A 23628-nucleotide genomic window follows, 5' to 3' on the forward strand; every position below is an offset into this window, starting at 1 on the left:
AAACAATTACAATATATAAAGACACCGAAATGTTATATCTTCAGGTAACAAAATAAGGAAACAAATTTGCAGTACAATAGATGGAAATAGGAGGATATGCATTTTCGGCGTTACAAAGTCTAAAGATATTAGTATTCAAAGTTTTGCTGTAAGGGGAAAGAAACAGGGAATTCAGTGGTGACTCATCCAGCCATGAGGGGGCAGAGCAAGTAAATTGGAGGCAAGGAAAAAGAAAAAGAAGGTAGCTACCTGCATAGACATTGCAAAAAATGTATCCCTGCCAATTATAGCAACCAGTGACATTTACTTTAAGTGGAAACTTTTGATGTATTCATTCGTTATCCATGTTCTTACAACATATGAAACCTTTTTTTATGTTTATGCTGGATGCATTGCAAAAAGAGGCAAGTGCATTGCAAAAAGGGGCAGAAATGAAGTGAAGCCATTCCTTTTTCACTTTTTCACTTATGCCTTGGATGAGAACATTGAAAAGCTCTATGCAAGAAGTCCCAGGAGGAATGCTTGATATTCAGAGATATGACATGAATAATCATTTAAAGCAAGTAAGTGCAGTAAACATGGGCTCTAAAATGCATATTTTAAGAGCTATGAGCACTTTGGCATAGAAGAGATGTGTTTCACAGTAGTAAGTGCTCGTAGCTCTTAAGGTATCCGTTTAGGTATTAGACTTTTTTAATTCGAATGATAATTCCTGTCATATCCCTGAAAATTGACCATTCCTCCTGAGATAACCTGTATTTTGTGATTCTGATGATGTCAAAATAAAAATATCACTGTTTTCCCATTAATTTATTATGCAACTCTTAATCAAATTAGTGGCCAGAAGAAGATCAGAATTACATTCCCTGTGTGTGGCCATGGAAACAACAGAAGATTTTGAGGGAATGATAGAAGCATTCAGATGCAAGTCATCTCCTTTGACTATGGACAGTGTTAATTAAGGAATGCTGCAAAATCCCTTTTGGAACTCAGCCTGTTAAGATAATATCATCTGAACCCAGTCACTGCCATCTGTTGAAATATCAAATGCTTTTATCATGGAGGAATGCAGAGGAGTATCATAAGGACCCCATGACAATGTCAACCAACTGCTGGGCTGTTTGAACTGCCCATATCTGCATATAATGTTATGCTTAACTTCAGAATTCCTTACTTGCCCAATACACAATAGCTTTACAGTTATCTTATGTTCACTTTAAACTAACTTCAACAATTCTGTTCTGTATTCTAGATCTCCTTCCAATTCCCAGGCTAAAATATAAAGGTTTGCAAAGCTTGATTAAGATCTTCCATCCTGGTATTGTGAAGATCTTCAATCACCTGTCCTACAACTAAATGCACGTCATATGATTGCTATCCTTCTATTATCATAACCAGAATTTTGTTTAGTTGTCATTGTCAAGCGATTATTGCGTCTGTCATGCTTGAATTACCGGTTTATTTCCCCTTACAAAGTGATGTTTGACTGTATTTTGGGAAATTACATCAATCTGGAAACACTTTGGACACCAACAACTCAATTTCTACAACTCAACATGTCCACTGTATGAAATAAAAAGTATTGTATATTCTTACATATTGATGTAATCACAGTTAAAACACTAAAATCACTTTTTCTTTAGTTTCATAAAAATTGGTTATTTCTCCTGGCACCTCATATGAGCACCAACAGTTTGCCCACATTCATATGCACTGAGCTCCAACATAATGCACTCACATCTGCACAGAACACTATTCTGACCATGAAAGCTTGCAATGTATTGAGGACATTGCATTGATACCATTCACGATCAAATACAACAGTGTAACCAGCAGGCTTGGGTATCATCTGCATTTATGTTCAAGCATGCATTTCTCTTGGTGTTCCCAATCGATGTATCTTACAACATATATTTGTTTGACTTTTATATAATGTCAATCATTGTTCAAAAAGATATGGAAATAATACAAAATTACTTTTAATATCATTAGATTTGTAATTTTGTAAGTGAACAACATATTCACAAGGTATAACAGAAATACTTTTGGTTTGGATTCTTCATTCCCAAAAGATGAAACAATTTGATGTAATCATATATCCATTTTGAGTTATTAACAAAAGAATGTTTTTCAAAATGTTCAGGTCAGAAACAGATAGCAAATAATGAAATTGTTCTCTCTTGGCTTTAAAGAGATATGCACTTTGAAGTATTCCAACTTGGGCATTTCCAGTAAGTCAGTTGATTACACTCAAAAATCAGTTTATTGACACAATTCATAAATATAATTTCTGCAGTCCATTAGCAGTTCAAAACAAATAGAAAAGTCCTTCTTGAAAATAAAGGAATGACTTCTGTGGCAACTTAAAAATCTTGTAAAACAAAACAAGTAACACTCTGTGTGAGACTGTATTCTGAAAAGTTCTCTTGCAAACAAAAGAGATTATCTTCATAGATATCAAACAGTAGGTGGAAAATTAAAATCCCATCTCTCAAGCCATAAAAGGAGTTCCAGCAGTGGAGTCCACTGTCAGAGGAGCAGGTCGTGATGCATGGTGGTCCTGGGTAGCAGGGGTGACATGGGGTCCGGGCTGCGGCATGGTGCTGGCGATCTTCTAACTCTGCCGGCAAAGATGGAACTGCTTGCTACTCACTGGTTGAAGGCAGTTATAGCCACATTGTAGATGACTACCGAATATCCATTGGCCTTGTGATGTGGGCTAGTTTTGGCTGACGAAAGTGGCACAGGGGATGCAGCGAAAGGTCTGTAGATGTGGTGGCCTCTGCTGCTATTGTGTGCACCCTCTTCATGAACTAGCCTGCTTCCAGCAGGTCAGGCACAGTTCAGCGGACTCTGGCCAGTGCGCCTGTGGAGCTGGAGTGATGAACCACATGTCGGTGCTGCATTGCAGGTTGACAGCATTGTAGGAGACCACAGAAACATGTTAAGTTCACCAAACCATGGACTGCCTCGTACTTTCAAACACCCATGAATAATGTCTAATGCTTCTGCAGGCTTCCATGACACTCCAGCTGGAGAACAATGTATTGTCTTAGTGAATCTCAGTCAACATAGTTGCAATTGGCTGGAGCTCTCTCACTCATAAACTGCTGGCTTACTCTTATTTCGAGGGGTACATCCTGTAGCAGTTCTTAAATAGTGCTCTGAATAACATCCTAGTAGAAAGCATCTGCAAGACATATTAGGAGAAATCTGTGGAACTATCAGCCACTCATGTACAATTCAAGCCCATACATTAATCATATGCCTAGACTCAGTCACATAAGAAACTATATGTGGCATATGTAGACTTCTTCATCCTTGCCAAATTGCAGAGATTTTCGTAAAAGCCAACAGGGTATAGCAGCATATACTGTATGAACAACATGAACAATGCTACTAAACCACGAATAACTCCTGAAAAAGAAACCACTTCAGCAGCATAGACAAAACAGAAAATAAAGAAAGCTCTAAAAGATGACAATAAGAAGAAAGCTTCAACATGAAAGAAAAATCATCAAATAGAATTAAACAGAAAGTGATGGAAGAAATAGTGATGAAACATAATTTTTAAAAAGATAAAATATATGTATTTAAAGTCACAAGAAATTTTGTAATAAATGTTTAAGTAAATTCTTGTTCATTGTTATTACCATGTAGCTGTTGGCTAATCTCTGGGCAGTTTCATCACACATATTTGCATGATTTTCAAAGTGTCATTTAATATGCAAGCATAGGAACCAGTGGTCATTGCCAACCTCAATAAAACACTTCTTCGTATGTGAAGGTATTGTGACATTTATAAAGCCAACATTTCGGCCTTCATCAGGATGGTGGTTTTATATATAGCATGATGATAATGCTGCCTCATACCCAGAAACATTTTACTGAAGATGTCAAGAAATATGTTTATGTTGATTGTGTGTCAAAAAGAAAACATGTTTCTTTTGTGTGTAAGTAACTATTTTGGCAACTAAAAGTGATTTTATATAACTGTGTTTATGTTTCTTTGTGTTAAGACTCAAGTTTGCTACATTACCTAAGTAGTACAGACAGCAAAACCACTTTATTTAAAACTGATAGATTTTCTGGAAATATCTTACATAATTAAATAAACAAATGTGGGCAAATGAAAATTAAACATGCTGTCATAATATGTTATGGCAAATTATCTAGTAAAAAAGTATTGTGAAGTAGAAAATGAGTGATTTTTAGGGAAATTTTATGTCCATAAATATGTTATAAAGTGAAACACATTCTAGTCTCTTCCCTTACAACCACATTCTAGTCTCTTCCCTTACAACACACTATTTTGTATAACAAAACAAATAAAATAAGGCTACTGGACACCTAAAAAGCTGTTCCCTTGCACTTACACTGTGTATCACTACTCATGTGTAGTAGTTTGTGTCCCTTCAGAACAAGCTTCAGTTTGTTCAATGGTATGTATATTCAAAGATTGACTGTATAACATCCACTGTTTAAACATGCAAAATTTGAAATTTCAGGGTGAGCTAACAATAACAAGTGACATGGAAGACTTGGAAGCGGCACTCTTCATGGATACAGTACCAGCCTCATGGACAAAACGGGCATATCCATCCATGCTTACTCTTGGGCCTTGGTTTGTAGACTTTCTACTTCGCCTTAGAGAACTTGAGGAATGGTCTTCTGACTTTCAGGTAATTTTTTATGAAAAAAATGATTGTGCTACTATAAGGATGACATAAGTTCATGTGTATAATCTAATACTCTTTACACTGATAAAAGTGCTCTTCCTGTTTCTTGAAACAAGATTTATTTAACTTCATGTATTAGGCAATTTCATGTGAATAAAGTCTATTAATATTTCACAAAGCTCCACAACCATTATGCCATATTATTTTGTCATAAATTTAGTAGAAACTATGCAAAAATCATAAGAGACAAAACACTATTTTCTGTTATGGTTTTTGTTGTTTGCAATTACTCCATGTTTTTGTAACTATCTTACTAAACATGGTAAGATCACAAAAGAATTAGATGTTCAGAATCTTTTTTATTTAATAAGGGTTAACCCAATGACGTAGAAAAATCTACGAAGGCTGTTACTAACAACATACAGAGTGTATGACTTCTGAATCAGTCGTTCGTTTGTTTGTCAACATAAACATAATAAACAAAACATTTTACAAATAAGTGACTGATATAGTAAACTGTTTTGTTAATTTGTTGTTGTTGTGATCTTCAGTCCAAAGACTAGTTTGATGCAACTCTCCATGCTAATCTATCCGTGCAAGCCTGTTCATCTCCGAGTAGTTACTGGAAGCTACTCCTTCTCAATCAGCTTACTGTATTCCCCTCTCTCTATGATTTCCCCCCCCACCCCCCCACCCCACCCTGCCCTGCTTTACAGTACTAAGTTGGTGATCCCTTGATGCCTTAGAATGTGTCCTACCAACAACCAATTCCTTCTTCTAGTCAGATTATACCACAAATTTCTCTTCTTCCCAATTCCATTCAGTAGCTCCACTTTAGTTACATGCTCTACCTATCTAATCTTCAGCATTCTTCTGTAGCACAACATTTCAAAAGCTTCTATTCTCTTCTGTTTATCATCCACATTTCACTTCCATACATGGCTACACTCCATACAAATATTTTCAGAAACGACTTCCTGACACTTAAATCTATACTCGATGTTAACAAATTTCTCTTCTTCAGAAACGCTTTCCTTGCCATTGCCAGTATACATTTTATATCCTCTCTACTATGACGATCATTGGTTATTTTGCTCCCCAAATAGCAAAACTCATTTACTACTTTAAGCGTCTCATTTCCTAATCTAATTCCCGCAGCATCACCTGATTTAATTCGACTACATTCCATTATCCTCGTTTTGCTTTTGTTGATGTTCATCTTATATCCTCCTTTCAAGACACTGTCCATTCTGTTCAGCTGCTCTTCCAGGTCCTTTCTGTCTCTGACAGAATTAAAAAGTCATCGGCAAACCTCAAAGTTTTTATTTCTTCTCCTTAGACTTTAATTTGTACTCCAAATTTTTCTCTTGTTTCTTTTACTGCTTGCTCAATATACAGATTGAATAACATCAGGGATAGGCTACAACCCTGCCTCACTCCCTTCTCCACCACTGCTTCCCTTTCATGCTCTTCAATTTGTTTATTTATTTTTATGAAATCACTAGACATATACAAAGTCTCCCATAAAAAATACTGACAAATTTTAAGAACAGGTTCCTTAGATAGAAATATGTAAAAAACGTCAGTAAACATTGGCTCTAAAATGCATACCTTAAAAGATATGAGCACTTGTTCTTTTTCAATACTGTGAAATAGACCTCATCTACTGCAAGGTCTTTGCTTTCCAGATTTCTGGAGGAGGAAGTAGTGACCAAAACAAGGAAAAAGCCTAGTAAACATGGGGTCTAAAATGCATACTTTAAGAGCTATGAGTCCTTGTTCATCATCACTAGTGTGAAACACTAAGGTTTGCATTTTAGAACACATGTTCATCAGACTTTTTTTGTTTTGATCCATGCTGTCCCTTCCCAAAATATGAAAAGAAAGAGCTTGCAGTAGAATAGATGTGTTTCATAGTGCCACATACAAACAAGGACCCATATCTCTTAAGATACGTTTCATAGTATTGAAGATGAACAAGTGTCCTTATCTCTTAAGATACGCACTTTAAAGCCCTTATTTACTGACTTTTTTTTCTTTTTCTCCTTTCTTTTTTTGTGTAAGGTATCTCTTCCTAAAGTTTGTTGGTGGCTTTTGTGACACCCTGTATTACCCTTCTTTTTGTTACAATACAGGAATGTCCATGTTATGATACAATAATTTACAGAGCGACAATAACACCTCACTAAATAATTGTTCACAAGAAAAAGACAATGTATTTGAGAAGAATCATCCTTCGGACCTAAACAGTACACATATACACACATACATCTTTGCAGTTACATTGTCCTGGCTGGTAACATTGTAAGGGAACTGCATCTCAACCGGGATAAGGGGGTTGTGTTGAGGGTATTGGGTAAGGGAGGGAAGGAGGCAGGGAGGTGTGAGAGTGAGGGTTGAGGAAGGGTGACTGACAACTGTTAGTGACATGGAGCAGGCTCATAGGGTGGGAGGAGCAGACTGGGAAGAGGAACACTGCAGAGAATGTAGTGTGAGTGCAGGATGAGTGAAGTTAAGTTCATGGGCAGGGGGTGGATGTGGGTGTTGTGCAGGGACTAATGGAGACTGAGGCCATAAGGACTGCAGGATCAAAGGATGTGTTGCAAAGACCTCCCCAGTCTACATAATTAGAAAATTTGGTGTTGGGAGAAGGATTCAGATGATATGGCTTGTGGTGTTGCCTCGAAATCGAGCAAGTTGTGTTCACCAGCATGTTCTACCACTGGGTAGTTGACTGTCACTGTGGTCTTTGACACAGTTTGGAAGTGGCGATTCACTTGAGTGGACATCTGGTTGGTGGTCCTGTTCACATAAAATGCAATGCAATGCAGAAGGTGCAGCAGAGCTGGTATATGCTATGACTACTTACACAGTTGGCCCTGCCATTGAAAGGGTAGGATAAGCCTGTGACTGGACTGGAGTAGGACATGCTGAAGAGATGTATTGGTTAGGTCTGGCACTTCCACAATGACATGACATGTAAGACAAGGGTTTGGGACTAGGTGTGGCTTAATTAAGGATACTGTACTGCATAGATTGAGTGGGCTGCTGAATACCATTTCATAGGGAGTGGGTAGGACTGAGGGTAATTTGTTCCTCATGATGATAAGTAGTGACAGATGTGGTTGGCTACACCTCCAGTGGAAATTCCAAGATAACAGGTACCCCCTACATCCATATCTACAGGACTACTCTGCAATTTATACTTAAATCCCTGTGAGAAGATTCACCAGACCACTTTCACCCTACTGGTATTTGCCCACCACTAGAGTGTTTAAAGTAATCCTGTCACGGGAGTAAGTTAAAATGAAGTGTTCAGAAGCTAGGGTTACGCAACTGAGTCAATAACTTCATGAATGTTCTGTCACCCTGAAACTCTTCTTACTAAGTTTTACCTTGATTATTATCTTAAGGTCATCTTCCCATAGTTCCTTGTGCTGTGGACCTGTTATGCTGTGCCACTTCTTGTGGTTTGTGACTTTGTCTCCATAAGCAGAGGTTTGAGGGCTGTAAGAGAGCGCACATCTATGCCAACTCACTAAACAACGTAACTACCTTTTAAAGAACTCTTCTGTATTTGGTTGTTCTCATATTTAACATTCAAATGTTAGCTGACAAATCTCTTATTACTCGGAACAACATAGCTGTAGTGAATCTCAGAACAGAACATAAGAGAATAACATTGTGCTCACGCTTCTTCCATTGTCTCTACTCAAATCAAAACTGAAGTGCAAACAGTGGAAGTTTTCTACATGATAACCACCTACACAATGTTTTTATATGAACATCTTTCATCTGACTGCAAGTAAGAGATGGAACAACTTGTTACACCATAAATCCCCCTGCTGAGATGAAATATGTCATGTAAAATAACTTGCTTAACTGATCCACAAGAGGTGGAACAACCTGTTATACCACAGATCCCCACACTAAGATGAAATATGTCGCGTAAAATAACTTGCTTAACTGATCACAATCTTTTTACAACCTCCAAATTTTGATTAATTTTGACCCTTATTAAATCAATTTCTCTTGAGACTAAATTCAGTGTCATTTCTTCGCACAGTCCAACAAGTCTGAGCATACGTCTTAAGTCAAACAGTTTGCATTTGTGATTACTAGGCTCAACAACAATTTCATTTTCTATTTGGTTATGTCTTTAGCACTTGGTTAAAGGATATAGTGTCTTTTTAGTACATTCATTTCTCTATCTATTTTCTTAAACTACTATAGTCATCCAACTAATTCGTCATTACATTGTTAGATTTTCATATCGGAAAGCATAAGAGATTTGTTCTATTTGACCTGGCTAGATCAGTAGTTCATTACTTTTGCTCTAAGGCAGTTACCTTCTGCTAACATCTTTGTGATGCTGGTGTCCCTCTCCTTACATCTCTTCACAAAAGAAATTATACAGTTATCCCTGCCAGTGATTCACCTGACCTAGACATAGACCACCCCTCCTTCGGTCCACCTACCCTTTGCTCTCCAATACATCCTTAATGCAGTACAGGTCGTTCCTTACATGGATTCACCTCACCAAAGACTAGACTGTCCCTTCTATGGGTTCATCTATCCTTTTTTGCTCCCTCATACATACATACATACATAAAATTGGATCCACTCTATCTTAAATTCTGTGCAAAAGCTCATGACCCTTACTTCTATAACTCTCAATGATGAATTTCCCTGTATCCTAATAACTTTCCCCAACTATTTCAAATGGATGTTTCCTGACTTCTACATAATATTCTTCTACATTTACAACAATACTCTGCAAACCAATGTGAGGTGCATGGCAGAGGGTACGTCCCTTTATATCAGTTGTTAGGGCTTCTTCCTGTTCCATTCACGTATGGAGTGCGGGAAGAATAATTGTTTGAATGTCACTGTGCATGGAATAATTATTCTAATAGGATATAATTTTACAAATTTGATAAAACCATCAACTGATACAAAAACATTTTCACACCCTCCTCTTGATGCAGGAAAAGGACCAAACAAGTTCATTCTCACTATATCAAGTCTTTTTGTGGTTCCACATCATACATTTGACCTTGCATTATCTTATTAGTTGCCCAAAGTTTCTGACGTCTATCACACATCTCTACTCTTTTCTGTACATGTTGTTAAAGATAACAGCCACACTTAACTTGGTAATACATTTCCTTTCCCCATAGTTACCAAACTTTTTGTGTGTAGTTAGTTAACTAATCCACATGTTGCTCAGGAAAACAAGCTTTCCATTAGGTTTCAGTGTTCTTTCTCCTCCTAAACAAGATACCTTTACTCAATCTATAATACTCTGCTACCTTGGAATATTCTTGGTTTCCCAGGTAACTTTTAAGTGACTTCAGCTTATCATCCATATTCTGTTCTTACCTTAGTTCCTTACAAAACCTCTTCAGTTTACCTTCCTCATCAACTTTGATCATTGTAGCAAAAATATGTAGACCCTCTTTATGCAAGTCTCATTCTCATTCCCGTCTTCTACACTTCTAGGTAATGTATCAGCAACTACATTTTCAGACCCATTAAGCTACTTAATATCATACTGCTGAATATATAAAGACCAACAAGTTAAGTCACGGATGTTTAAGTTTGTAAAAATGTCATGCCCTGTGATCACTGTACAGAATCAGTTTGTGCCCCAGCAAATACAGATGAAATCATTGCAAAGCAATTGTAACAGCCAATGTGTCCTGTTCTGAAATGCAATACTTCATTTCTGATTGCTGCAAAGATATACTAGCAAAAACTATACTTTTATGAACCTCTTCCTCTCCCTCCTTATCCAATTGAAACAATTCCAAAGCAACTCCAAACCAACACGCATCCATCATTAAACAAAAAGGCATTGTGCAGTCTGGATGGTGAAGTATTTCACTGTTAACTGTTACATAAAGCTTCCCTCCGTTCTTCGAATGCTGTTTAACACTCTGAAGTCCACTTATAAGATTTGTCTTTCTTAACAGATTTCTCAAGCTTGGAGCATTGTTACAAAACAACAATAAAATCTTACTAGACCATGCCCTTCAATAGACCCTACCCTTCAATTTTTTTCTGACGGTGATAGCTTTAAATTACCTTATAGTCTTAATTTTCTCCAGACCTGGAAGAATTCCTTTCCCAGCAATGATATGTCCCAAAAATTTCAATTCCCTTTTTACAGGTTCATTCTTAACCAACTTGTAGCCTGCTCCTCCTCGTGCATTAGTCACTCTGCTCTTTTCAGATAATTAATAAATTTATTAATCTCATACCTGGGAGCAGCAATTATTTTGTTATGCCAGGCTTCTTTCCATCAAAAACCACTACATTCTGCTCTGGCTCTAAGTTGTTAGTGAGATATAATAAATTAGCAACCCACTTTAAAGCAAATCTTTTCACACTCTCCTCTCTGCGATTAAATTTTTCCCCAGCCCAGAAATTGTTGTCAGTTTGATCTGCTTTTGTTTACCTCAATATTCTTTGAAAAACACATCTTCAAACTTTTCCAAAGTAATGTATCTTTCATTAGCAATCACACTCCAGGTCCCAGCTTTTCTCATAAATTTTGATGACATAAAACCAATCTGTTGCTTGTTGGTGCACAGTCTTGGTAACACATTTTCAAAATCATTCCAAAATGTCTTGGGATGCACATGTCCAGCAGGATCAAAATGTAAGAACTGTCTGTTAGTAATGTAAGCCACTTCAACCGACTCTTTTATCACACTACCACCCACACTGTTAGCACCAACTTTTATATTATGTTCTACTTTAGTTAGTCTGTTGTTATGATCATGTGATTCATTTGCTACCTGGCCACCTGATCAGTCCAATGATCATTGCTAGCTTCTACTTCGTCCACACAACTTTTACAGCTTTTAAACAGTTTTGACTTTTCTTCATTGATTTTACTATTGTATGCTCACTTTCACATACACCTAGAACCGTAGCTACTTTGTGCTCTGCTTTCTGAATGTTTTCTTGGATCTGATCCTTTCTTTGCTTGCTTCCATTATCTACCCTTTTTTATAAGCTCTGTTAATTACTTTCTTACACTATCTGAGGATTTCTTACAATTTTTTTTAGTGAGTTTCAATGTGGTCTCTTTGTTTACACGAGTACCCTTGGTGGATTCACTACAATTTGTAGGAACTAAGTTGGAGGAGGACATCTTACATCTATTCATTTGATCAACTAATACAAAAACATTTTCACACCCTCCTCTTGACGCAGGCAAACAACCAGACACGTTCATACTCACTAGATTAAGTCTTGTTGTGGTTCCACATCATACATTTGACATTGGATTATCTCATTAGGCCCTAACTTTCTGACATCTGTCACACACACTACTCTTTTCTGTACATGTTGTTAAAGATAACAGCCTCACTTAACTTGGTTATACATTTCCTTTCCCCATAGTTACCAAACTTTTGTGTATAGTTAGTTAACTAATCCACATGTTGCTCAGGAAAACAAGCTTTCCGTTAAGTTTCAGTGTTCTTTCTCCTCCTGAACAAGATGCCTTTAAGCAATCTATAATACTCTGCTACCTTTGGATATCTTTGGTTTCCCATGTAACTCTACGTACTTTTTATTTAATGAACAATATTTTGAGCAGACTGACAGTGTTGCTACGGGTAGCCCTTTGTCTACCATAGTAGCTAACCTTTTTATGGAAGACTTCAACAAAAAAGCACTTCAGTCAGAGATGTTGAAACCTAAATGTTTCTGGAGACATGTGGACGACACTTTTGTAGTTTGGCCACACGGAGCAGCAATGCTTCCTGGATTTCTGGACTATCTTAACTCCCTCCATCCCAGCATTTGCTTCACCATGCAAGTAGAGAAGAATGGAGACCTCCTGCTTCTTGATGATGTCTTGGTCTGCAAAAAAGAAGATGGTTGCTTGGGTCACAGTGTGTTTTGCAAACCGACTCACACTAATCTGTATCTACGAGCAATGAGCTGTCATCACCCATCTCAACGCAGCGGCATGTTGTGGACTCTGGTTCATAGGGCTAGAATTATCTCTGATGCATGGAGCTTATCAGCAGAGCTTAGCCATCTGCATTCTGTATTTGTACAAAACAGTTACTCTGATAAACAGATCCATAGTGCGTTTAAACCTGCATGCACTAAAGCTCAAGAACAGCCAGAAGAAACAGAGAGCTCCAAGAGGGTGGTTCCTCTACTGTACGTTAGTCGCGTGTCCTTTAAGATTGGCAGGCTAATCAAAAAACATCAAATAAAATGTGTCTTCCACCGTCCAGCACGTGTGCAAACTATTCTGGGTTCTGTAAAAGATGACCTAAGGAGACCAGGGATATATAAAATCCCATGGCAGTGTGGGAAACTATACGTTGACCAGGTGTGTCACACTGTTAAGGATAGATGTGCTGAACATAGACGTCACACCACAGACTGAGCCAGCTGTCTTGACATGGGACACTGCATGAACTGCGGAGAGGCAAAGATCCTTTCATCTGCTTCCAAGTACTGGGAATCCATCATTAAAGAAGCAGTCGAAATTTGTATAAGTAATGACCTGATCAATAGGGACATGGGATTTCAATGCACAATGCAGCAAGGCATGGGAACCAGCACTGGCGGTACTAAAGCATTGTCGGCCGCAGTCTAACGAAGCAGAGTCAATACGGACAGAGAATCAAAGCCCACACATTTAAACTGGGCGCAGACACACTGCCCGCATGCGTGCTGGGCCACAATTTCAGTCGTGCTTTTCCTGCGCCGTGAATGAGAAGCCTGTGGCCCATTTGTATGGCAAGGGGCACTGGATGTCGCTGTACTCTGATTCGTCTACAATGATGTGATACCGTAGCCTTAACCCTTGGCGCCTGCGCTCTTCTAGCGAGTCAGCGTATATATTGGTGAGCCATTGCAGCAACACGTCAGTAAGCACCTGAACATGACAAGTAGCTGTCTCGTTGAAATATTGTGCAGCTTCCACAACATTATCCGACGCGATGTCTGAGAACCATTGAAGCAATTTCTTACAACTTCCCTCACTTTGAGAAACTTTAACTTTGACCTTTTCATGAAAAGCCTTCAATTCTTTTTGCCACATTTCCTTTAGATTAGAAACCTGGTTTCTTAACTTAGTATGAATTTCAACTTTGAACTGTTTAAGCTCACCAGCTAAGTCATTAATAGTACCAGACTGTTGATTAAGCTCACAAGCTAAACCATTTATAGTACTGGACTGCTGACAATTTTTCTATTAATATGTTGCTTATTACCCCCAGCTAAATTTTTATTTGCTTCATTGATACTAAGCAGTAATGGTGTTGACACCTCCTTTACAATTTCCTGTTCAATTTGCTTTACTTACACCATATGAAGTTTGGCATCTGCCTCTATTGTTCCCTGTTCATTTACATCACCCTAGCTTATGTCATATAAATCAGAATCACTGAAGTCAACCAATCTATCATTAAAAGAGCTGGTAATCTATCCCACAGTTACATCTGTTAAAAAATTTTGTCCCGTTTCTCTCTCACAATTGTAGATAGCTATTGTAAATTAGGAAATGAAACATCTTTAATTTCTAATTCATCCATATTTCTCTGTCCTGTTGTGTGACTGGCACTTCCATCAAACTGAATCACATCCTCTTCCTTCACAACTACAGAATTATAATTCCATTTTAAAAAGTCTTTTGATATGAGCAAATAACAGATGGACTAAACATAACTTACCTCTATTTGTCGACTGTAGTCTCAGCACACTGAAACTGCAGATCTGCCCTCTGCCTCCAGCTATCTCAGTTCGTGGGCTCCCATCTACCACCAACATTGTAAATGCAATTGTTTAGATAGCAGCTCCTGCTGCATCCATCATCCTGTCTGCTGATGACTGTTCCATCGCTCGATGATGGAGCCTGCTGCAGTGCATGTGGCGAGCAGTCACTGGCAGATAGGGGTGGAAGTGATGACGAGGTATTTTGGTATGCAGTCCCCCTCCTCGTGAGAGGCTGGAGGGCAGAACTGGGGATGGTGTCACCACAGCAATGTTCTCGTCAACATCAGCGGTTGGCACTGGAGGCGTTAGCAGGGGCATCGGAGGGGACGGCCGCACAGGACGTGCAGTTGAGATGGCAGTGGCTGTGACGTTAGGTGCAGTGGGGGCTGCACTGTTGACTGCATTCGAGGAGTGGGGGAGGAAGCAGAAACCCACACAACACTCCAACAGGCAGTGACGCCCACTGCGGCATGGACTGGAATGTCTGTGATGAAGGAATGAGCATCAGTAGCAACCAGGGGTGGGAGAGGTGGTGGACCCTCTTCAATAGACCCAGCTGTGCATGGCCACAGCTAGTCGAAATGACAGGATGTCCATCCATCAGGAGTGTAGATGACACAGGGGCACCAGCCCCTGTGACCTCAATGATGGTAGGAACCCAGTTCAACTGGCCGCTGAAACCATGAACCCAGACAGGCTTACCCAGCCGGAATCGACACAAGAGCCAGTGACACTGGGCGACACAGCATTGCGTGCAACAGATCTGAAGGTGGTTGGCATCCATGTAGCAGCTCCACTAGGCTCTTGTCCTCCACCAGAGTGAAACAGTACGAACTCAAAAAACAGTCTAAAGCAGCTTCAGGAGATCTGCTGGATACATACATCCGCATCTGAGTTTTAAACATCCGAACCATGTGTTCAGCCTCACCATTAAATTGAGGATGAAATGGGGGAGCTGAGAGATAACGAACACCACTAGCCTGACTGAAATATGCAAATTCTTGAGAAACAAACTGGGGGCCATTATTGGTAACCACAGTACACGGAAGTCCTTCAATTGCAAAAATCTTAGACAGGGCTGAAATAGAGGCCACCATGGACTTGGATGGGCAGTGTACCATGTATTGAAATTTGAAATAGGCATCCACTACAATGAGCCAATACTGATTTAGGAAGGGCACAGCAAAATCAACATGTAGACCCCCCCAATGGGCACTGCAGTGTCGGCCAGGAGGAAAAAGACACCTGAGTGACTGTCTGTTGTTGAACACAGTGAATGCAAGCAGCAGTGCCGCGTAATGTTTCCATCTATGCCCGGTCATTATACACTCCTGGAAATGGAAAAAAGAACACATTGACACCGGTGTGTCAGACCCACCATACTTGCTCCGGACACTGCGAGAGGGCTGTACAAGCAATGATCACACGCACGGCACAGCGGACACACCAGGAACCGCGGTGTTGGCCGTCGAATGGCGCTAGCTGCGCAGCATTTGTGCACCGCCGCCGTCAGTGTCAGCCAGTTTGCCGTGGCATACGGAGCTCCATCGCAGTCTTTAACACTGGTAGCATGCCGCGACAGCGTGGACGTGAACCGTATGTGCAGTTGACGGACTTTGAGCGAGGGCGTATAGTGGGCATGCGGGAGGCCGGGTGGACGTACCGCCGAATTGCTCAACACGTGGGGCGTGAGGTCTCCACAGTACATCGATGTTGTCGCCAGTGGTCGGCAGAAGGTGCACGTGCCCGTCGACCTGGGACCGGACCGCAGCGATGCACGGATGCACGCCAAGACCGTAGGATCCTACGCAGTGCCGTAGGGGACCGCACCGCCACTTCCCAGCAAATTAGGGACACTGTTGCTCCTGGGGTATTGGCGAGGACCATTCGCAACCGTCTCCATGAAGCTGGGCTATGGTCCCGCACACCGTTAGGCCGTCTTCCGCTCACGCCCCAACATCGTGCAGCCCGCCTCCAGTGGTGTCGCGACAGGCGTGAATGGAGGGACGAATGGAGACGTGTCGTCTTCAGCGATGAGAGTCGCTTCTGCCTTGGTGCCAATGATGGTCGTATGCGTGTTTGGCGCCGTGCAGGTGAGCGCCACAATCAGGACTGCATACGACCGAGGCACACAGGACCAACACCCGGCATCATGGTGTGGGGAGCGATCTCCTACACTGGCCGTACACCACTGGTGATCGTCGAGGGGACACTGAATAGTGCACGGTACATCCAAACCGTCATCGAACCCATCGTTCTACCATTCCTAGACCGGCAAGGGAAATTGCTGTTCCAACAGGACAATGCACGTCCGCATGTATCCCGTGCCACCCAACATGCTCTAGAAGGTGTAAGTCAACTACCCTGGCCAGCAAGATCTCCGGATCTGTCCCCCATTGAGCATGTTTGGGACTGGATGAAGCGTCGTCTCACGCGGTCTGCACGTCCAGCACGAACGCTGGTCCAACTGAGGCGCCAGGTGGAAATGGCATGGCAAGCCGTTCCACAGGACTACATCCAGCATCTCTACGATCGTCTCCATGGGAGAATAGCAGCCTGCATTGCTGCGAAGGGAGGATATACACTGTACTAGTGCCGACATTGTGCATGCTCTGTTGCCTGTGTCTATGTGCCTGTGGTTCTGTCAGTGTGATCATGTGATGTATCTGACCCCAGGAATGTGCCAATAAAGTTTCCCCTTCCTGGGACAATGAATTCACGGTGTTCTTATTTCAATTTCCAGGAGTGTACATGCCAGCGGGCCCAAGTTCTTGTGCAAGACATTCCCCAATGAGCGACATGGATAAGCCACAGTACATTAAGGTGTAAGGAAGCGGGAATCACAACCTGGGGAGCAGTGTCCTGTGTAGCTAACAAAAGAACCTCGTTGAACAGAGAAAGGCAGTGCTGGAGAGTGAAGTAATTATACAAGGAATCCAAGGCATGGCCTGGGGGTTTCCAGCCAACTGTGCTGCACAAAAGAGAGCACCCATCTAAGTACAGTATTTATTCACAGCAATGGTTGAAGCTAACGTGGCACTAGTGATGGGAAAACAATTGACCACATTCCAGTTCTCAATATCTAAATAGAAACAAAGCCACTCATCCCAATCGAATGCTGGGTCCAGCTTGATCAGAAGGCGAGATAAGGCATCGACATTGTTGTGTTGTGCCTTGAGCCAGTAATAGGTCTGATAATGATAATGGAAGAGGAAGAGAGCCCACTGCTGCAAAAAATGCACTGCGTTGTCTGGCACGGAAGCCGAAGCAACCAACAGCTTGTGATTCGTGATTAAATGGAACTTAGAATCATATAAGAAGACATGAAATTTCTTGAGGGCAAACATAATGGCTAAAGCATCTCTTTAAATCTGAGAATATTGCCCTGAGAGGGAGTTTAAGTCTTAGAAGTGTAAGCAGTGGGTTGTTGAGGCCCATACATGTATTTTTGCACCAACACTGCATCAAGACCTTACAGAGAGGCAGCCAAAACAAGATGCTGAACCGGCTGAAAAGTGGCCTGACACAAGTCAGATTGAAACTTAGATTTAAGCAAAGTAAAAGCTCAGTCACCAGATGGCGACCAGAAAAAAGGCACATTTTTACGCAAAAGCGCATGCAGGAGCTGAGCTACGGTGGTACTCAGCTTTATCTAGAAACTCCTGCAGTTCCTTAATGGTGATAGCCACAGCAAAGCTGCAATTGTGTCAACATGGTAACGCAATGGCATGATCTCTCTGTGAGAAACCTCAAAACCTAGTTACTCAGTTGACTGCTGAAAAAACTGAGATTTGGCAAGACTGCACTTGAGACCTGCAGACTGCAAAACAGAAAACAACTATCACAGATTTCTATGGTGACCATTGGTGGCAGAACCCGAAAAAGTGATATTGTCTAGGTAATCGATGCAGCTGGGCACAGAGGCTGTCAACTGTTCTAAAAAATACTGAAAAATTGTGAGTGTGCTAGTGACACCAAAAGGCAAGTGTTGATATTGGTACAGGCCAAAAAAGGCACGTTGACAACAAGAAGGTGCGTAGTGCCCGTATCCATTCCAACAAATCAATCTTGGAAAAGAAGTGGGCACCTGATAATTTTGCAAGCAACACATCAGGGTGGGGCAAAGAATACTTATCTGTCATAGAGTATGCATTAATCATGACACTGAAGTCACCACGGAGGCAAAGCTTATCTGTCGGCATCTTAACGATGACCAGTGGTGTAGCACATTCACTAGAAGAAATAGGCTGAATGACAATGAGTGATGTTGGATGGTCTAACTCGATCTTGATAGAGTTTCGCAGCATGACAGGCACAGGCATCTGGCACATCTGAAAAAGAAATGAGGGTGGGTTCATTCTTTCATGGTAATGTGGGCCTGAAAACCGATAGCACAATTGAGCCCAACCACAACTGTCGCGATGCCTTTCTAAAATGTTAAAAAACAGAGTGTGAAACATGAAATCTGGAGTGAAATCTTTCTTATAATGTGACAAGTCTAAAATAATTGTGGGTCGCTGTAGGAGACAAGTTGGTAATCAGCTCCAATCATGGTGTAAAACTTTAAAACCAGCCACACCCATCTAATTCACAGAGTTGCCTGAAGATAATTTGCCTCCAAGTAGCACCACAGTCCTTCTTGGTATCAAAAAATTTAGTTATAAGTTGATGCTGTCGCAGGAAGACTGTTGTATAGGTGCTTCCAGGAGGATCAGGTTGTCAAAGGTGGAGCACACTGAAAGTGACGAAGGAGTTGTGCCCATCCATGCCAAGATATTCCTCACGCTTCTAGTGAGGACAGAATTATGATAATTATTCGGATATGTGTACCTCTTCCCAAGTTTCAAAAGTGGATTTAAAATCGTCTTTGGTCATGAGTTGGGGAAGTCCTGGCAGCCAAATGAGGTTAAAAAGGGTGAGGAGGATTTCTTTTCTCCTCCCTGTGAGGTGCTGTAAGATGATATAATTGTTTTTCATCCCAGTTTATATTCTGGGGACTTTGATAAGGCCATTGAAACAAGAACATTTTGTTGGTGCTGTTGCACTGTCTGCCATGAGGGTCTGTTATCCTTTTCAGTATCAGAGCCAAACACTATTTCAGTGTAGGAAGGTTTCGTTGCTGGTCTAGTGGTGCAGGCTTGCAGCTGTGTTGGCAGTTGCAGGTCCATGTGCCTAGCTCAGCTGTCAAAGTCCGAGTGCCAGCACTAGTCTTCTGTATAGTCTACTTCAGTGCTGAGGGAAATGACTTCACAAAACTGGGTGGCTGCACAGCCGTAAACGCTTTCTTCACATTGGACTACGAGAGACATTGGATGACTTTAAATTCCTTACTTTCCTTCTCTTCAGCAAAGATAGAAAATTCCTTGCGCCAAACTGGGTGGGATTGAGGGCCATTAACATACGTGGATTGGCCAGTACATGGAATACGTGGTTCATGAGCAGTGGAGCCCCATACTTCACACATAGCCTGACTATTATAACCCATGACAGTGAGACTGAAGTGTCAACTCCCACAGCAGCACATAGAGTTAGGTACATAGGGCCATCACAATATATTCAGGCAGTAAATTGAAGGTCAGGATAAGGGATAGTGATTCCTGGAGTTCACCCCCAATCCTTTTCATAAAATTCTGAACGTTAGTGACACATTTGCTTTCCCATTAGCATTAGAGTTCTTTGGTACCTATATTCATAATGTTCTGGGAATTACAACTCCCTTACAAAAATTAAGCCCAGTGTGCAGCCCAGTGTTGATAGCATATTCCCCAAGGAGTTTGGCATTTAACAATTTACTCACTTGGGTAGCTTTCAGTGTCTCAATCAGGAGTGTGCCATTGCGCAGCCTCTTGATGGATTTGAGTTATCCTGCAAGTACCTCTACAACTTGATGGCTATAGAAAGGCAACTATTTCTCAAATGAAGCTTCCATCGTCTTTCACATCAATAAATACATTATCTACCATGGGGCCGGTCTGTTACTGTTACTTTCTCTTACATTCACAGTCACCTTACGTGGACTGGCCACATGATGTCTCTTGGGAGTCTGTGTGTTTATACTGTCCAACAGACTTAATGGAACTCCCACAAGCAGCTGGGGGAGTAAGTGTACACCCAGACAGAGACCTGCTTGCCTGGGTAAGCCTTCTAATATTGAGGTGCTCTTCCATTTCAATAGCCAAGGTTCTCATCAGTGTAGAGTACACGTTGAGATTGAGATTTTTTAATAGAGGTTCATACCATATTCATGATCCGTGTGGATATGTTGAAATCCCCATTCCCTATGACAGACAATGTTTCTCACTGAAGCATGCGCAGAGCTTACAGTTAACGGGGGAATGGCAGTGTTTACCAGTACCCAGGCCAAGAAAGCCACACCCTCCATGTCTGTGTCAAGCAAATGAGTGCTGGCCTCCCTGAGGTGCTCACCATTTGTCATGACCCAAGAGGCACATGTCGCTTATTGTTTGTAATGGGTGCAGTGAGCATTATCCTTCTGTGAGAATTAGGTTGGAGGTATCCATTCTGTAGTATTGATGTCAATCACTGTCCTTTTACCATGCCCCTGACTCAGGTGATACAATTGCTGAATGATTCAAAGAAAACTTCAGCCTCATTTCAAATAGGTACCCTACTCATACAATTATAGTTGATGACTTCAATCTACACTCAATATATCAGCAAAATACATTATTACAGTTGGTGGTAGGCATAAAACATTGTCCGCATATGTACTGAATGTTTCCTCCGAAAATTACTTTGAACAACTAATACAAGAGCACACTCAAAGTGTAAATGGTTGCAAAAACATGCTTGACCTCTTTGCATCAAATAATTCTGAGCAAATAGGGAGCATCATGATGGATACAGGAATTAGTGACTATAAGGTCATTGTATATTGTATATTGAGCAAGCAGTAAAGGAAACAAAAGAAAAATTCAGAGTAGGAATTAAAATCCATGGAGAAGAAATAAAAACTTTGAGGTTCGCCGATGACATTGTAATTCTGTCAGAGCCAGCAAAGGACCTGGAAGAGCAGCTGAATAGAAGGGACAGTGTCTTGAAAGGAGGATATAAGATGAACATCAGCAAAACAAGGATAATGGAATGTAGTCAGATTAAATCGGGTGATGCTGCAGGAATTAGATTAGGAAATGAGAAGCTTAAAGTAGTAAATGAGTTTTGCTGTTCGTCAGGATAGAAGTCAGGAGCGGAGGGCGTTGTAAAATGAAAATTAATTGAGTGGAATGGACCCAGTTTATTCTTTTAATGATGGTACAGTGGTGCCTACGTAGGGCTGAGCAGCCCCAAGAGGGGTTGCCGTCTGCTCATCAGAGAGGCAGAGGCTAGAGGAGCGACTACTCGGGGCCGAAGTCAGAAGCTAAGAGAGCGCGGAGCTGTTTCCAAGCCGCCCTCGCCGCTCCCGGCCACGTCCCCACATGATCACATGATTAGTCTCTGATTGGAGGATTGATTCCGCCAACGCGCCTTGCTAGTAGCGTACCCCCGTCAGCGCAACCCACCTGTGGAACTTGAGTCTGACTGAGGAGCATGTGGCAGGAATGTGCCGACCATGGTCTTCCGGCCAGCACCTTCCACCACAGTACGCCCAAGCCGGCTACGGCCAAACATTATGCGTGGAAAAATTTAATTAAATAAAATTTTGTCGGCAATGATCCCTCTTGGGGGGTCTCCTCCCTGCACATCCTTTCCCCTTCCGAAGAAGGCTCTCTGGATGAAAATGAATGAGCTTATTCTAATTGATTATTCCATTTAAAAATATATGATCATTATGAAGGGTCCCAGAAATAACATAGTGATATCAATATGTGCAAAAGTTACAAAGTGGCCTGAAGGAAGGCTCTTAAATAACAAACTTGTGAAGTTGGTGCAACGGCAGTGGGGCAGCGCCCTGCTGTGAGTGTGTGTCGGCGGTATCAGTGGTGGTGGGTACCCAGGCGATGATGAGGGGCACCGGAGCACAGCACATTGAAACACTCCACCCTCGTGGGGGTGAGAGAATGCTCCCAGGCCTAACAGTCACAAGGGGGTTTTTCCCTGTAATATTACTTTGAGTTCTTAAATCTAGGATTACAATGGTAATTGCCCAAGCAGGTGAATGAGAACATTACAAAATGACAAAAATTTAAAGAGAAAACAAAATGACTTACATGAGGGTTAAGACTCGACAGTTAAATTGTGTTTCCATAGACTTTACATAGAATACAAATCCATTACAAAATTAGTTCATTGACCTGACACCTAGACTACAACTTAATTCTGAGGGGGGTCATGCCTGATCGCATGCACCAAGGTTGGCAGGTAGTTTCAGGTGTGATATTCACCTTCAGGTTGTGGGGGTGGTACTACTTCTCGGAAGGAAGTGAAACATTTGCAAAACCCTCTTTTACAGAGTATCCAGGATACTATAATCAGAATCATTACAATGATTATTACCGGACCAGCGCTGGGTAATACAACGGTGGTTAATCGCTTGGCTTGGTGCCAATCAGCAATATCTGAGGCCACTTGGTCAAGAACAACTTGGTTGTGTTCCTGGGTAAGGAGATGATTGATCGATTGGAGTAGATCTAAATCATTGGTATTCGGTAAATTCTTTAGCTTCTCATGGTGATGGAGTTTAAAAGAGAGTTCAGGAAGGTATAAGGTAAATGTGGGAATGGTGACATGAAAGGTAGACTACAATTGAGCTGATATCCTCATAGAAGCAGCGTATATGTCAGGTCTTGAACTATTATACACTAGGCCACTATTATTCAGTGTTACCCGGTACGATTCAGTCTCTGACATTGAACGGTGGCACACCAGGGTGGCGGTGACAGTCTGTGGAACAGCGAACAGAAAAGTGTTGCCAACAGGCTGAATTGTTGGTTGAAGAAGTGAGACTAGAACACGAGGACATGGAGGTGTAGTAATTTCAGCTAAAAACAGTGACATCTCACACTCAGTAGTGTTAGTGTGTAAAATTAGCCTGGAGCATAAGTAATGTGTTGTATGGAAGCAACTGGATAGTTCAGCGCGAGAGAGAGTGGCGTGAGTTTGTCGATCCCCACTAACTATTAAAAATTCTTGAGTTTGCCAAACAACATGGTGGTGAAGGGTAGCTCAAGAGACTGGAAAACTGTATATTTGATAGCACTCGTATTTGCAATTTGCGCACGTGATTGGCAACCTCATT

At 41.3% G+C, this 23628-nt stretch overlaps 1 protein-coding gene across 1 annotated transcript in view; it reads left to right on the forward strand.

Annotated features, from left to right (window-relative positions):
• The window catches only part of LOC126417102 (dynein beta chain, ciliary-like), a 739775-nt gene that overhangs the window by 690279 nt on the left and 25868 nt on the right, over positions 1-23628 (forward strand). Inside the window, exon 40 of the mRNA XM_050084997.1 lies at positions 4509-4682. Within this exon, the coding sequence (XP_049940954.1) occupies positions 4509-4682 (174 nt within the window). The remainder of the gene's footprint in view (positions 1-4508; positions 4683-23628) is intronic.

Source organism: Schistocerca serialis, chromosome 8 (genome assembly GCF_023864345.2).
Source record: "Schistocerca serialis cubense isolate TAMUIC-IGC-003099 chromosome 8, iqSchSeri2.2, whole genome shotgun sequence".
Lineage (NCBI taxonomy): Eukaryota > Metazoa > Arthropoda > Insecta > Orthoptera > Acrididae > Schistocerca > Schistocerca serialis.